The following is a 13014-nucleotide window of genomic DNA, read 5'->3' as shown; positions in this document are numbered from 1 at the left end:
CGCTGTCTCTTTATTTGCACAGTGGACTCAGAATTCTCACCAGTATTTCGTCCATTGTCCCAAGCAGCCAGAGAGATCATGGAGATCTGTAATGTGGACCAGATGGGCTGTGAGGACCCTGACCTGGAGATAGACACAACTGCACGTGCTCTGAGCAGTCTGGAGCAGGAGCTAAGACTCATGGTCAAGAGCACAGACCAAAAACTTTCATGTATGCAATCACATATACATGGTATAGCTATCTGTGATCAGTATATTATTTTACAGATCATGATCATAGAAAATAATACAGTAAGTGTTTGAATGAATTATAAATTACAAGAGTGATTTCAACCATTAATTCTTAACCTTTCTTAAATATTTCCCTCCCAAGCAGGCACTCCAGGTACTGGTACAGAACACAGTGGAAGTCAGGATGAGTGCAGGAATCCCTCTTCCAAACGGTTTGTAACACACATCCCTAAATTTGATTACCCTCATGCATTTCAATTGTATTTGTGCGAGGGTCACATCAAGGATGAGCTTATCATAAAGGGGGTATATGTTTTTGTTGTTAGTTGACCTGGAAATGCTTAGGCAGTTGTTCAAATGTCCATTTGATGTTGATGTCCTGAAAGGCAAATGTGAGTTTCTCCAGTGCACGAATCAGACATTGAAGTGTCGTACCTTCCCATTTTCATACTGTGTGTGTGTGTGTGTGTGTGTGTGTCTTTTCACCATGGCCACCTTAGAATCTCACCCCTTACACTTTCTCACACTCCACTACCAATCCAGTGGCCACGACAGGGGGTAATTCCTCTTTTTTTTGGTACTCCATCAATGCCTCTCGCTGTCGGATATGTGGAGTGTGTAATGGATCGTTAGCAGCAGAACGACTTTAGCTTTGACAGCATGTTGGGTATCCAGCCTTAATGTGCTGCTTAATGTGAGTATGCGTGTGAAAAGAGAGAGGAAGTGTGTCAGTGTGGTTTTGTATATCAGAAACCGACTCTGAGTGTGTGTGCCTGTGCATTATTGATGTTTTTTTGTGTTTGTGGAGCGGGCATAATCTGCGCTAGAGGCCTTGTGCTGAGCAGAGCACTGTGAATATCACTTTGAGACGTGTAATAAACGGATTAACACATACTACAGTGAGAGCTCCCAAAACAGCTCCTTACATCCTAAAACATACACAAACACACACTTAGGATGGACTTAATCTGGCTACTTTGGTTCAGCTTCACAGGTATCATGCTGTTTTTGTTTTTTATAGGCAGCTCTTGTGATTCCACCCTCACCTTTGCAAATACCGTTTCATTTTCCTCCTAATTTGCAGATTGGGCTCTTGTGACATTGTCCAATTTATTGAGTATGCAGAAACACTGGATTTTCATGATGACAGGATCTTGTCATGCAGTTAGTTGACACAGCTGTAGCATTATTGTTTAATTAGGTACCGTGTGTTTGGCCAGTTCAACTCAGAAAGTTTTTTTTGTATAGGGTCAATGAACCGTCTTCATGAGATGCTGTTCTTTCAGACCCCGTTGACTTCAGAGTAAATGTATGTAAATGGATTTCAGCTGTAATGTAGCTTCTGCTGCAAAACATATTGAATAATGGTATAATCAGGAAAACTTGAGTGCATTTTTGCATATAAAATATGCATTTGTTTTAGTGAATATTCCAGTAATAGTATACAGTATGTACACTCCAAGGTACACCCACACAACACAATAGCGAATGCTGTCACAGCATATTATGGGCGGTCTGTGTGCATAGACAACTATTTATCATCTGCTCTGCTTTTACTCAGCTGTCTCCAGTTGCTTGGCAGGCGTGCACCACAGTTGGTGAATTGTGAGAACTGAATATCCGCTTTTGCTTTATTAGTGGTTACACTATGAGTCCAAACCTAGAACCTACTTCACGTTTTGCAGCTGTATGGGGGTGCAGCAGCATATACGAGTCATGCTCGTCTTTGAGATCTTATTTAGAGCAGCTTTAGGTTGTGAAACAGTCTGTGTTAGTGCTGTGCCATATCATAGCCATGAGAATACCAGTATGCATTTTGGCATGATATAAAAGTGTCATATGGTAATATCTTTGATATAGCGACACCTTGCATTTATGTTCCCTCGCGTGTACTACAATGAAACAAACCCACACGTGTCTAAGAGCAAAAGCACAACGTGTGCCTCTGATGACAATATAGTGCATAAAAAGGGAGCTACATAAAAAGAACCACTGACAAAACACAGTGCTTTGCAAAACATGCATGAAATATAATAATTGTTGATAACTGTTGAGTACAATCAGACTATGAAAGCACTCTAGGCAGAGATACTAGCAGCTGGTGAAGTGCGACCCAAAAGTAAACAACTGAGAGTCACTGTAGCCCTCGATAGCTGTGCTTCATATGACAGGAAGAGCAAAAGGTGGAAGGAAATTACTGGTGGGTTACATGGTGATAAAGGAGGGCTTAAGTGGTTAAAAGCTCGACCCAAGATACAACATCCCAGGTAGAAAATATTTTTCAGTTTTGTGATGTGACAATACTGCACAGCCTCTACTAGAGTTACAAAGTTAAGTTGTTGTTAAACTAAATTGTTAAGCAGTTATTTTATACTTACCACATTTTTGTATAATTCATACATCTTAATGCCTGTTTTTCTCTAATTCTACACAGGGTCAAAAGTATATAAACAGGTTCAAATATATACATATATTCAAAGTTTCAATGATCTAACTGTTGATTTGAGGTGAAGAATGCCATCCTCCTTCCTCATCATTCCATTCGCTTTTTGGAACATACCAGTGACACTGACAGAAAAACAGCACGCAAGTGTGATGCTACCACCATGCTTGACAATTGGTACAGTGTTCTTAGGTTTGAAAGCTTCATCTTTACTCCTCCAAACATACCTCTTGCTATTATGGTGAAATAGCTTAAATGTTATCTTGTTTGACCATAAAACTTTTCTCCAGAAGAAATGTTGTGAAGCTGGTGTTCCAGCAGTTTCCAGTTCATGGCAGGCTTGAGCCTGGTGGTGATTTATGGATTTTTCTGGAACATACAAATCAATTTCCTGTCATTCAAGAATGACAGTTTGGGCCTTCTTCCAAGCGTTGGCAAAATTATGACACATCTGAATGACTTGTATTTATGCACGTGAGGTAACTGTGTGTTTTTAAAAGTGCTGTACAGTCAAAGATATCATAATTATTACTCAAACTTTTTAGAGAAGACAGTACCTAGGCTACTTTTGTGATTACCTTTAACTGATGCTGTAACTGGATATAATGCGATGTCACTAGTATTTCGCTATAATATTCGAAGTTTGAATTAGCTAGTATGTTTCATCAATTACAGTAGATGATTGGATAAGATGCCCTCTGTTTTGTTTGTATTAATAAATTCTTCTGCAAGCTGCACGTTTGAACATGTAACATTGTTATGGTTTAAGTCTGTGAGTCACAAAAACACTTGAGAAAAATAAGTGGATAAATGCACTAAAAAAGTCGAACTGAAAAAATTACAATAAAAGCAAGAACACTGCACATGCTGGCTGAGATGACATCAATAGAGTGAGTCGTTCTTATTTGGAGGTGGGTGGCGTTTTTTATGACTCCCAAGGTAATTTGGTGTCATCGTAACTGAATACAGGCGGGAAACGCTTCTCCTAAATGCCTGAAGCAAAAAAAAAAGGGAAGACTGTAGGGACAGTTGGTGGGGTTAATTGTATTACTTTAATATGAGTGTTTAGAAAATGGCCAGCAACTTCCTAATCAAAATATTTACTCCTTCATCCTGGTTTGCTTTTATTTGTTTTATTTTTATTACCACGGTAGCTCTTTATTTACTTGCTAATTAGTAAGTTTCACACAAATCAAACAACTTAGATTTTTAAATGACTAGACTGGATTCAGATTTAATCAAATTTGATCAAACTCCACCTTGGCAATGACAGATGCCTGTTAACACACAAGCTACACTTTCAGCTGTCCATCTGTTACATTTTCCAAATCTCATCTGGCGGAGGAGAATTTTTGATATCCACATCTGAAAGTAGTTACAAAAAGAATAGCGCATCTGTTCTTTGATCATAGGCAGGTATTTGAGTTTTATGAGTAAAAGACGTTCTCCCTTTGATTGGTGGATTTTGTCTTGCAGAGGCGGGGTCACCGCTGAACAAGAAGAGGAGGAAGAAGATGAGGAGGAGGTGAAGAGAGATCGACAGAGTGTCCTCTTGCTACCCTGACGCACACATGTGCGTGACAGTCATGCAGGAAAAATCCCACAGTGGATGCATTTTTAAATTGTGTTCATGATTCTTAAAGGTTGGTGTAGACACCCTTTAACGCATAAGTCTAAACTTTTCTGCAATAATCTGAAAAAATATAAGTGTAATGCTTGTTGAACAATGAATAAATGCTGTTTGATTTATTGTTTGTCTCTTTTTGTATGCCCTTGTTTGCCATACACCGTGTTTATGTTAGTTCTTAAACTGAACAGCAGCTGTGAGATGCATTCCTGTGGATGGATTAGCTAAAGGTACAAAAACAATGCGACTGGCAACAGAAGGGGAGCTGACATGAAGATAAATGGTGACTTTGGCTTTATTCTCAGCAGGAGTCTGCTTGGATCCCTTTGACGGCGTGTTTGTCAGAGTGTGTGCGCGTGCTGTCTGAGACGTGCATTAAAGGACAGACATTGAGGGACAGTTTGCTGCTGTGCCAATTTTACCTGCAGGGGTTAGGGAGAACATTTTTCTCTGTTGTCATCACTTTGTTTCTTAATAAGGTTAGGGTGGCACTAGATCAGGTCAGACTGTCTGCACATGGACACACACAGAGGAGACTCCTGCAGGTGATAAATAATGTCTGTAAGGCAGGGAATAAGGAACTGTGTCAGTGCCTGCTGCTGCCATCTTTCTGCATGTGTGTGCAGGAGTGGGAGAAGATAAACACGAGTTGCTGGAACTGGTTTGTTGTCTCCATGGTGAATGTGTACATGCGCCGTTGGTGTTTGTTAGTATGTATGTTTGTGTTTTTCTGCAGCTCTGCTGTTTTCTATTATTCCCCACAGCCAGTCCCAATCTATCACGACTGCCACTGTCCTCAGCTGAGTTCACAACCCACCATTGACTACTTCATCTCCAGCCGATATTTGTGTGAGGATCAAACAAGGACAAACAGGTAGATACAGCAGAATATCACGCCTGTATAATACTGCCAAATACATTCTGTAACTGAGAAGCAGAATGACAGTCAATGTTAAAGCTTTTTTTACCCTGCTGTATGAGGGCCAAGCTTGTAGAAATGTTATGGAGGACACGCATGGCCAAAACCCTGATGATTGGTGGCTTGATGCCAGATGCTGGATTACAATTTTCTGTATCCCCGACTAAAAATAGGCGTAATACAGCAAAACGTTAAACAAAGTTGTTTATTCTAATATTTAGAACACTCAACACTTCTGTTTCATACACGAGTGGAGCAGGTTATGCATTTGAGCGTGTGATTTTTGACAAGCAGTCAGACTGTGTGGATAATCACAACCATCAGAGTTCATTATGTGCAGCGAAGTGGTTTGCCTGCTTAGCTCTGTGTTTCCAAAAGAGAGGGTGGGCAGTCAGCATCTCTGGAAGCAGGCTGTAGGTAGTTTAGCCCGTCAGAGGAGTTTTTTTATTTTCCTTTTAATTGTGTTTGCAAGATGTACGTTTGAATGAATGCACACGCCTAGTTAGATCTATAGCCGCTGTGGATAGATGCTAACTTTGATGGCATTTAGGATGAAGGGTAATTTTTGCACTGCATGTTATTTTGTGTGTGTGTGTGTGTGTGCGTGTGTGTGTGCAAATGCGTTTCTCTGTGCACACGGCTCTAGTCTTAACTCCAGTCACTATGGAGGGATATAGGGCTATTTTATTTGTCCTGACGTTAATCGCTGGGAGCAGACAGCAAAAGCCCTGTAATCCAACAGCAATCACCACAAGGCTGATTGATAGCACAGGGACAGAGAGAGAAAGACAGAGAGACCAAGAGATAGACAAGGAGAGAGAGGTGAAAAGGTAGATCTTTGTTATTGTGTCCTTCACTGAGTTTATCACTTACTGTTTAGGAGAGGAAAATAACAGAGACATAAATCTGATGGATATCGAACTGCTAGGCTGGGTTTAAACAACTCTGAGATCTCTGCACTCCTTTCTTCTCGATCCTCTTTCTCTCCCTCCTCTCCCTCGCACACAGACACACACATGCATGCAAACAGGAAGACGAAAAAGAGAGCTGACCTTTGTAAGATTTGGAGTTGTGTGTGATGTTGATGCTGTCAGAAAGACAGTGAAACTGGAGGAGTTGACATTTAACTCCACTATATTAACTGACCCTTCTCAGGAACTGGAGTTCAGACTGGGTGCATTACAAAAAACAGGCATACCAATATGCCAGACTATGAAAGTAAATCATGTTTTAAATATATTTCTTAGGGGTAAATTCACAAGTTTTGTTTTTTCTTTTGTTTTCACGTTGACTTCTGATACATTTTTTTATGCTAATTTCAATCTTTGGCTCTAACCCCAAAACAGTTGAAACTGGTCACTGGTTCGGCTACAGCTCTCCCTCTCCATCTTTAACTGTCTCTTCTTCTTCTTTAAGTGCACATGTTTTTGTTGTTTTAGTGGTTATTTTCATTGGGTTGTACCGTGGAAGAATTTTGATTCGCTTCCGGATATCTTCCTCGCTTGTCTTCTGATGAAAACCCATTCCAATTTCCTCACCCAGAATGCCCTGAAAAGATTTTCCCGTTTACCGAGTCTCACAAGTCGCCTTTATTGTGCCACGAAGGATGGCAGCTGCATACGCAAGCAACATTTTGAGTCCACAAAGAAACTGAGAAATGGGCAAATTTGCAGAAAAGGCACTAATATTTAACTGTGTTATTTACTCTACTCATTCGCCACTTTTTATGAAGTGTTAGTGGACGCATTTGTAATATTAAATGCTGACGTGTGCAGTCTTTAATTTCCTTTTAATTGTTCTGCAGTCATCTAGATTGGGGTTGGGAAGAGTCAGCAATGAAGGGAAGGGATATACAATCAGGGAAACGACAGTTAAGAAGAAAAAAAATCATTTTGAACGTGTTCAGTGTTTAAAGTTTTTAAAAAGCTATTGACAATAAATTAGTTATATTGATAAAATAAACTTGCCCTATTGCCAAAATGTCATGGGCAGACAAAATGCTGTTAGCAGTGGTAGTGAAGAATTGCCTCGAAGTAGCGCATTGGCATGTAAACAAATTAAGGTGATACTTGTCTGTGTTTACCACTTAGGATGTTGCAGCTAAATAGCCAATTAAAGGACTAGTGACATTACCAGTGTTCCCTGAATGTTATTTTGAACAGTCATTGAACAAACTAATAAGGAGGCGTGAGCCCAGATTTAAAAGTGAGATAAGAGTAAACTGGTGTGAGCCACACGTGCAGCCCTTTGGTGTCACGGACGCTACTTTTGTACAAAATGAGATGTTTGGCAGATTAAAGCAAAAACCAGCAGAAACTGATATATTAAGGTGTTGGCTCGCCACCAGAACTGCTACCAAAACTGCTTCGTTGCACATTGGCATTGATCGTCTGGAACTCTACTGCAGGGAAGAAAGCACCCTCTAAATAATAGTCCATCATCTGGCGTTTTGATGATTGTAGTGGAGAGCGCTGTCAAACACATCAGTCGAAAATCTCCTGTAGGTGTAGAGGATTATGCATTTAGAGGAGGCCTCTCCATTTTGCTGCAAGCCTTAAAGGTGTCAAACTGACAGAATATCCTCCGAGATTAGTTTCTTAATCTGTACCTGAAATGGTGTCTCTCCTATCTGATCTTAAGAATATGTGTTGGAGAGTTACATCAGACTTACCTAAGATAGATGGCTAGGCACGGTGAATTTTTATAAAGATGCCCTGCCTTGTGAGAATAAACTTAGGAACTGGGCGACAGGATGGCAACAACACATGCTTACCATCTATGATATGATATTGAGTTTGTTCCATAAAATGCTAACGTGCTTCTGCATGTTACATTTCACTATATATAATATAATATTCTTATATCTGTATTATGTGCTGTGAAGGCAAAGCAAACGATTCATATTCAACGTCAAACCGTACAGTGACACCTCATATTGCACTGTAACCTCAGTGTGGTCTTTATGATCCCAGAAGAAACTCAGAGGGGTCTTCAGCAATCTTGTCTGAAAGCATCCAAATTGGTGCCAGGACCCATGTTTCCCAACAATGCAGCGTATTTGTATGAGTCCTCTTCGCTTCACCCCTCAGTGGATTTAATGTGGATGATTAGTGACTAGATTAAAGGAAGACAAAAAAACAAAAGCATGTTACTGTGGTTATAAAACACTCCAACATTACTTAATATTAAAATAACAGTATGACTATATCCTGTTAACCCCCAGGTCTGGCATTGTGTCTGTGTATGTATGTAGTGATGCAGAGAGTGCTTAACTACCACGGTCACCTTTGACCCCCCCCACAAAAAAATGAAGCGCACTCATTTATATTTTCCTTCCTCGCCTCTTCAAGTATGCTGTGTACCTCGCAGCTGTATGAACGAGCAGCTTCTTTTACTTTTGTGCTTGGCCGTAGGCATATTTGCCATCTAATCCTGTCCTATGTTGTCGGTTGCAGTCTTGCCACCTCATTACAGGTGAAGGAGAATATGTGTTGTCATTGTGAAACATAAAAAAAGCCTCATAGCTAGTAAGTTGTGTCGACGGCTGTATGTGCCTACGCTATTAGTCCCGGGCTGTGAATGGATGTCGCGTAGCACAGGTATGGAATAGCTTTGCAGGCAAATAGCAGAATATAATAAATCTTGTTTATGCTCATATTTTCTTTAACCCAAACCCTGCTTCTTCTTTGGACAGTGTTATTATTTCTCCGTGGCCATGTCCTCACATGTCGCCCAGCTTTAACTTAGTTGTGCCTTGATATAACTTTCAAGGTTATGGGCCTCATCTATACTTAAATGACCCCATATGCTAGAGATGGAAGTACAGTGTGCCCTGGACAAAAGGTTCAGCCAGAGGAAGTTATAATGGAGGGGAGGAGAGAGGGAGATGAAGTGAGAAAATATAAAGAACAGAGGGGTTGAGAAGGTAGAGGATAGAAATTAAGGAAAGGTCAACAGAGGACATGAAAGAAATGGGGGTTGCACTAGAAGGGAGAGGGCCATCCAGTTTGATAAGGAAATGTATTTTCAACTCTTCTCTTCCTCCCTCTGCCTGTCTCTAGCTACACCTGGCCCTTGTCCTCTTACACTTATTCCATCACTCCATGAACAGCCATTTCTCCCTAACTACTGCCAGTCAGTCCTCCCCACCCATCTCTATGGTTTCTTCCTCCATCTCTCCCCCCTTTATTTCTCTTTTTCTTAGGCTGGTTTCTATTGCTTCCACTTGTTTTCCCACATCATCTTTCTTTTTCCCTTTTAATCCTTCCATTTGTCTCTTTTCCCCCCAGTTCGGTGGCAGTCTCCCGGTGCAGTGGTTGAGCCACAGGGACCCGCTGACAAATCGATACATCACTGTAATTAATTCTGCCGACCCTCAAAGTGTTTAATGAGCAGCTCCAACCCCCTCCCCCTTCTCTCCTCCTCCTTGCACGTGGGTTTTGGCGCAGTCCAGTTCAGTGGTTAATGGAGAGGAGGCATCCATGTGCAGCGAAGTGCTGCCACTGTTAGGTGAGGGACAGGAGATGATACAGTTGAAATGTGTGGGTTGGGAGGATGAAGGCACATTTAAGGTGTTTGGGGTTAATCTGAGAAGCTCTCTGGGTGAAGGATTGGTCCAGCTGGTTAATTAGAATGGGTAAAGGCTAGATGTAAAATGTGTGGCCTTGAGAGAAAAGAACCATGCGCCAGACAGAAGTTAGAAATGTATGTGTGTGTGTGAGTGCTTGTGTGCAAACTGTCTGTATGTGCTGTTAGTTACAGCTTTTCTTTGACTCAACATGACTCAGTTCTGTCTTCAGCCTGGTCCTGCGCTAGAAAAAAGGGGTGCTCTCCCATCACAGATGGTGGGAATCACATTAAGCAAAAGTGAAACAAAGAAATTGATGTTCAGAAAGATTCCATTAGCAGAGTATTGGCAGGAGGATCTTTAAAAAATATCAGATGTAAGTAAGGTGAAATGATTATGAAGTAAAGACCAGAGGGCAGAAAGACAACTACACTCTCTCACTACTTCATTAGGTACACGGGGTTGGACCCAGTTTTGCCTTCAGAAACGCTTTAATTCTTTGTGCAACACATTCAACAAGGTGCTGAAAACATTCCTCGGAGACCCTCAGAGATGTTGGTATATTAACATATTATTAACAGATTAACATAATAGCATCGTGTTGATGAAGATTTTTTACTTCATCATTGTCGAGGCCATTTGAGTACAGTTAACTCTCTGTCATGTTCAAGAAACCAGTCTGAGATGATGTGAGATTTGTGACATTGCATGCTATCCTGTTGGAAGCAGCCATCACAAGATGATTACACCGTGGTCATAAAGCGATGGACATGGTCAGCCACAATACTGAGGTAAACTGTGGTGTCAAAACCAGGCTCAGTTGATACTAAGGGGGGCAAAGTTTGAACTTCAGCAGGTCATCTTGACCGCGTCTAAAGTGTTTAGACTCTAAACTCTAAGAGTTTGGAGTTTTCTGCCATGTGGCTGATTAGCTATTTACGTTAATGAGCAGTTGAGTAGGTATACCTAATGAAGTGGCCGGTGAGTGTATGTTAAGAGAGTACAGAGGGCCAGAGAGCAAAGGAGAGATGAGGAAATATACTGGGTGATATAATGTGTTTATGAGCCCGGGCTTGGTTTTTGTGTGTGTATGTGGTGAGGATGGGAGATATTATGGATAGTGAATCATTAATATCAGCAGCATAAGACACTAATGAATAACACGGGGATATATTGCTTCTCTCTCCTCCTCTCTCTCTCTCTCGCTCTCTCTCCTGCAGTGGATTTGTTTCTTCTGGCTTTAATGAGAAACACCTGTTAGAGCTCCTCGTTAGGCATCCCTTGCTCAGACCCCATTAGACTAGTTTCTCTCCACAAAGTCTGTCTGCGTACGTGTATGTGTGTTACTGTAAGCCGATAAATTATAATGCATTCATTTATAAAATGATCCAGTTTTGAGGACGACATTGTCAAGTGTAGAATACGAAAGGTGAAAAAGTTTTAGTTTATAATGTTAAATTAAAAATGTCGAGATGGAAAAGAGGGGCTGTGCATTTACATGAGATTTTGCAGTAGAGGAAGCTTTAAGTGTATTTGCTGTTGTTTTTATTTATGTGAGAGGGGAAATGGGAAATGTATCGGCGTTTTAATGCATGTAATTGCTTTCCCTACATGTACAGCTGTGTATTTAAACAGTGATTATATTCTCCAGCAGTGTTGGGGATTACAGTTTGAAATTCAGCAATTATACCACAGTTATGAATCCAAAGAACATTATGTTGCTTTGCTATTTTGAGTGAAGCTTCAAGTTTGATGGAGGGTTTAGTTTAACCTCTGCATTAAGTGGACAGGCTGATTTTACCTTGGCAACAGGACTAGATGTGTGGGGAGACAGGTTCCACAAAAACAAGAGAGAATGTGGACTCCTGGTATATCCTGGTGTCAAGTCCAATGCAGACATTGCCTGTATTGAAAAGACATTTCAATCCTATCCAGGCTGTGTAGGACACGACTTTCAGGCTTTTTCACGTCTCCAAGACAATGTAGGACACCTTCTATGTGCCACTCATTTGTCCAATATTTGGTTAAATGAATAACTACTATGTTCAGCAAATAAATAAATATTTCACCCAATCAAAACACAATAAGAATATTCTGCAGAATGGGAAATGCTTACATTTCAGCCATTGTACCTCTGTAGAACAATGATGATGATGTTCCTTTCAGCTCTGCAGCCTGGTCAAGTATCATTGTCTCCACACTCACACAGAAATATCAACATGCATCCTTTTTATTAGATTTATAAAGCTGCAGATATGCCTCATTGTGTTCAATCAGACTCTCATTCTTTGTGGAAATGGGTACATGTGCAGAAGCTTAAGTTCCACTGTCACAATTATCCACGAATGGATGTGAGATTGACTAACAAGGGTCTGTTATGCACAGCTGCGGCTATTTTTAGCACCTGGTCAACTAATTCATCACGTGTACCTGTAAGCCATCACTTTGGTGTCTCATCATCATTATTAAATGTCAAAAAGATGATTAGTCTGTAGCGCTCATATTGGAAAAAGAGAAGTAATGGCTTAAATGTTAATAAAAGCATGAGAACATCCATCCATCCATCCATCCATGTTCCTAACTGCTTATCCAATTCAGGGTTGTGGGGTGGGGGCAGTAGAGCCCTTCAAAATAATAACAGAATCATTGAAATTGGCAACAACAACCACCTAAGGTATTACTTTTTCAATGAGAAATTTGTAATGGGTAATTGCTTCATTCTTTCCAAGTCACTGTTTGCGTTATTATGAGTGTGTCAACACTGAAACAGTGGGGTGTGTGACTGACTGATATATTGGGTATGACGTTCCATATCCCTCCCAAAGCCAGTTGGATTCATTAACTTCAGCGTGATGATGATGCTGAATGCTGGTCTGTATGACACACAAACAAGAGCTGCAGCATATTACCAAAGAAAATGGTCCTTTCTGGGGAAACTGGTATTACCACTGTTGTGTGTTGTACATGAAAGATGGGACTTATGGTCTGAAAAGTTAAGCAAAAGCATTCATTTCTTTAAAAATGCATTATTTCTAATAGCAAGTGGGGCAAGAAGCTGAAGAAATCAGATTGTGTAAAAGTCTATAGGAATATGACCCTTGGTTTAGTTGTTTTGTGACATCAGTTAACAATTTCCTGATGAGCTTATAGTCTCAGTTGCTAGTTTCAATTCTTAGGCAGGGTTCACAGGGGCACGTCTGAGGCTTCAGCAGCCTTGCTTCTCATTC

General features: G+C 40.7%; 1 protein-coding gene across 5 annotated transcripts in view; it reads left to right on the top strand.

Moving 5' to 3' along the window:
* Positions 1–4424, top strand: part of zbbx (zinc finger, B-box domain containing) — a 65115-nt gene extending 60691 nt beyond the window's left edge. For 3 of the 5 annotated variants that reach the window (XM_025898509.1, XM_025898510.1, XM_025898508.1), the window contains 3 exons: positions 23–291; positions 374–443; positions 4151–4424. In XM_025898509.1, coding sequence (XP_025754294.1) covers positions 23–291; positions 374–443; positions 4151–4203 — 392 coding nt within the window. In that variant the 3' untranslated portion in view covers positions 4204–4424. The remainder of the gene's footprint in view (positions 1–22; positions 292–373; positions 444–4150) is intronic. The other 2 variants (XM_019345384.2, XM_019345383.2) reach the window with 2 other exon arrangements.
* The last annotated feature ends 8590 nt before the right edge of the window (positions 4425–13014 follow it).

Source organism: Oreochromis niloticus, linkage group LG14 (assembly GCF_001858045.2).
Source record: "Oreochromis niloticus isolate F11D_XX linkage group LG14, O_niloticus_UMD_NMBU, whole genome shotgun sequence".
NCBI classification, from domain to species: Eukaryota; Metazoa; Chordata; class Actinopteri; order Cichliformes; family Cichlidae; genus Oreochromis; species Oreochromis niloticus.
This window is presented reverse-complemented; position numbering and strand designations above follow the sequence as displayed.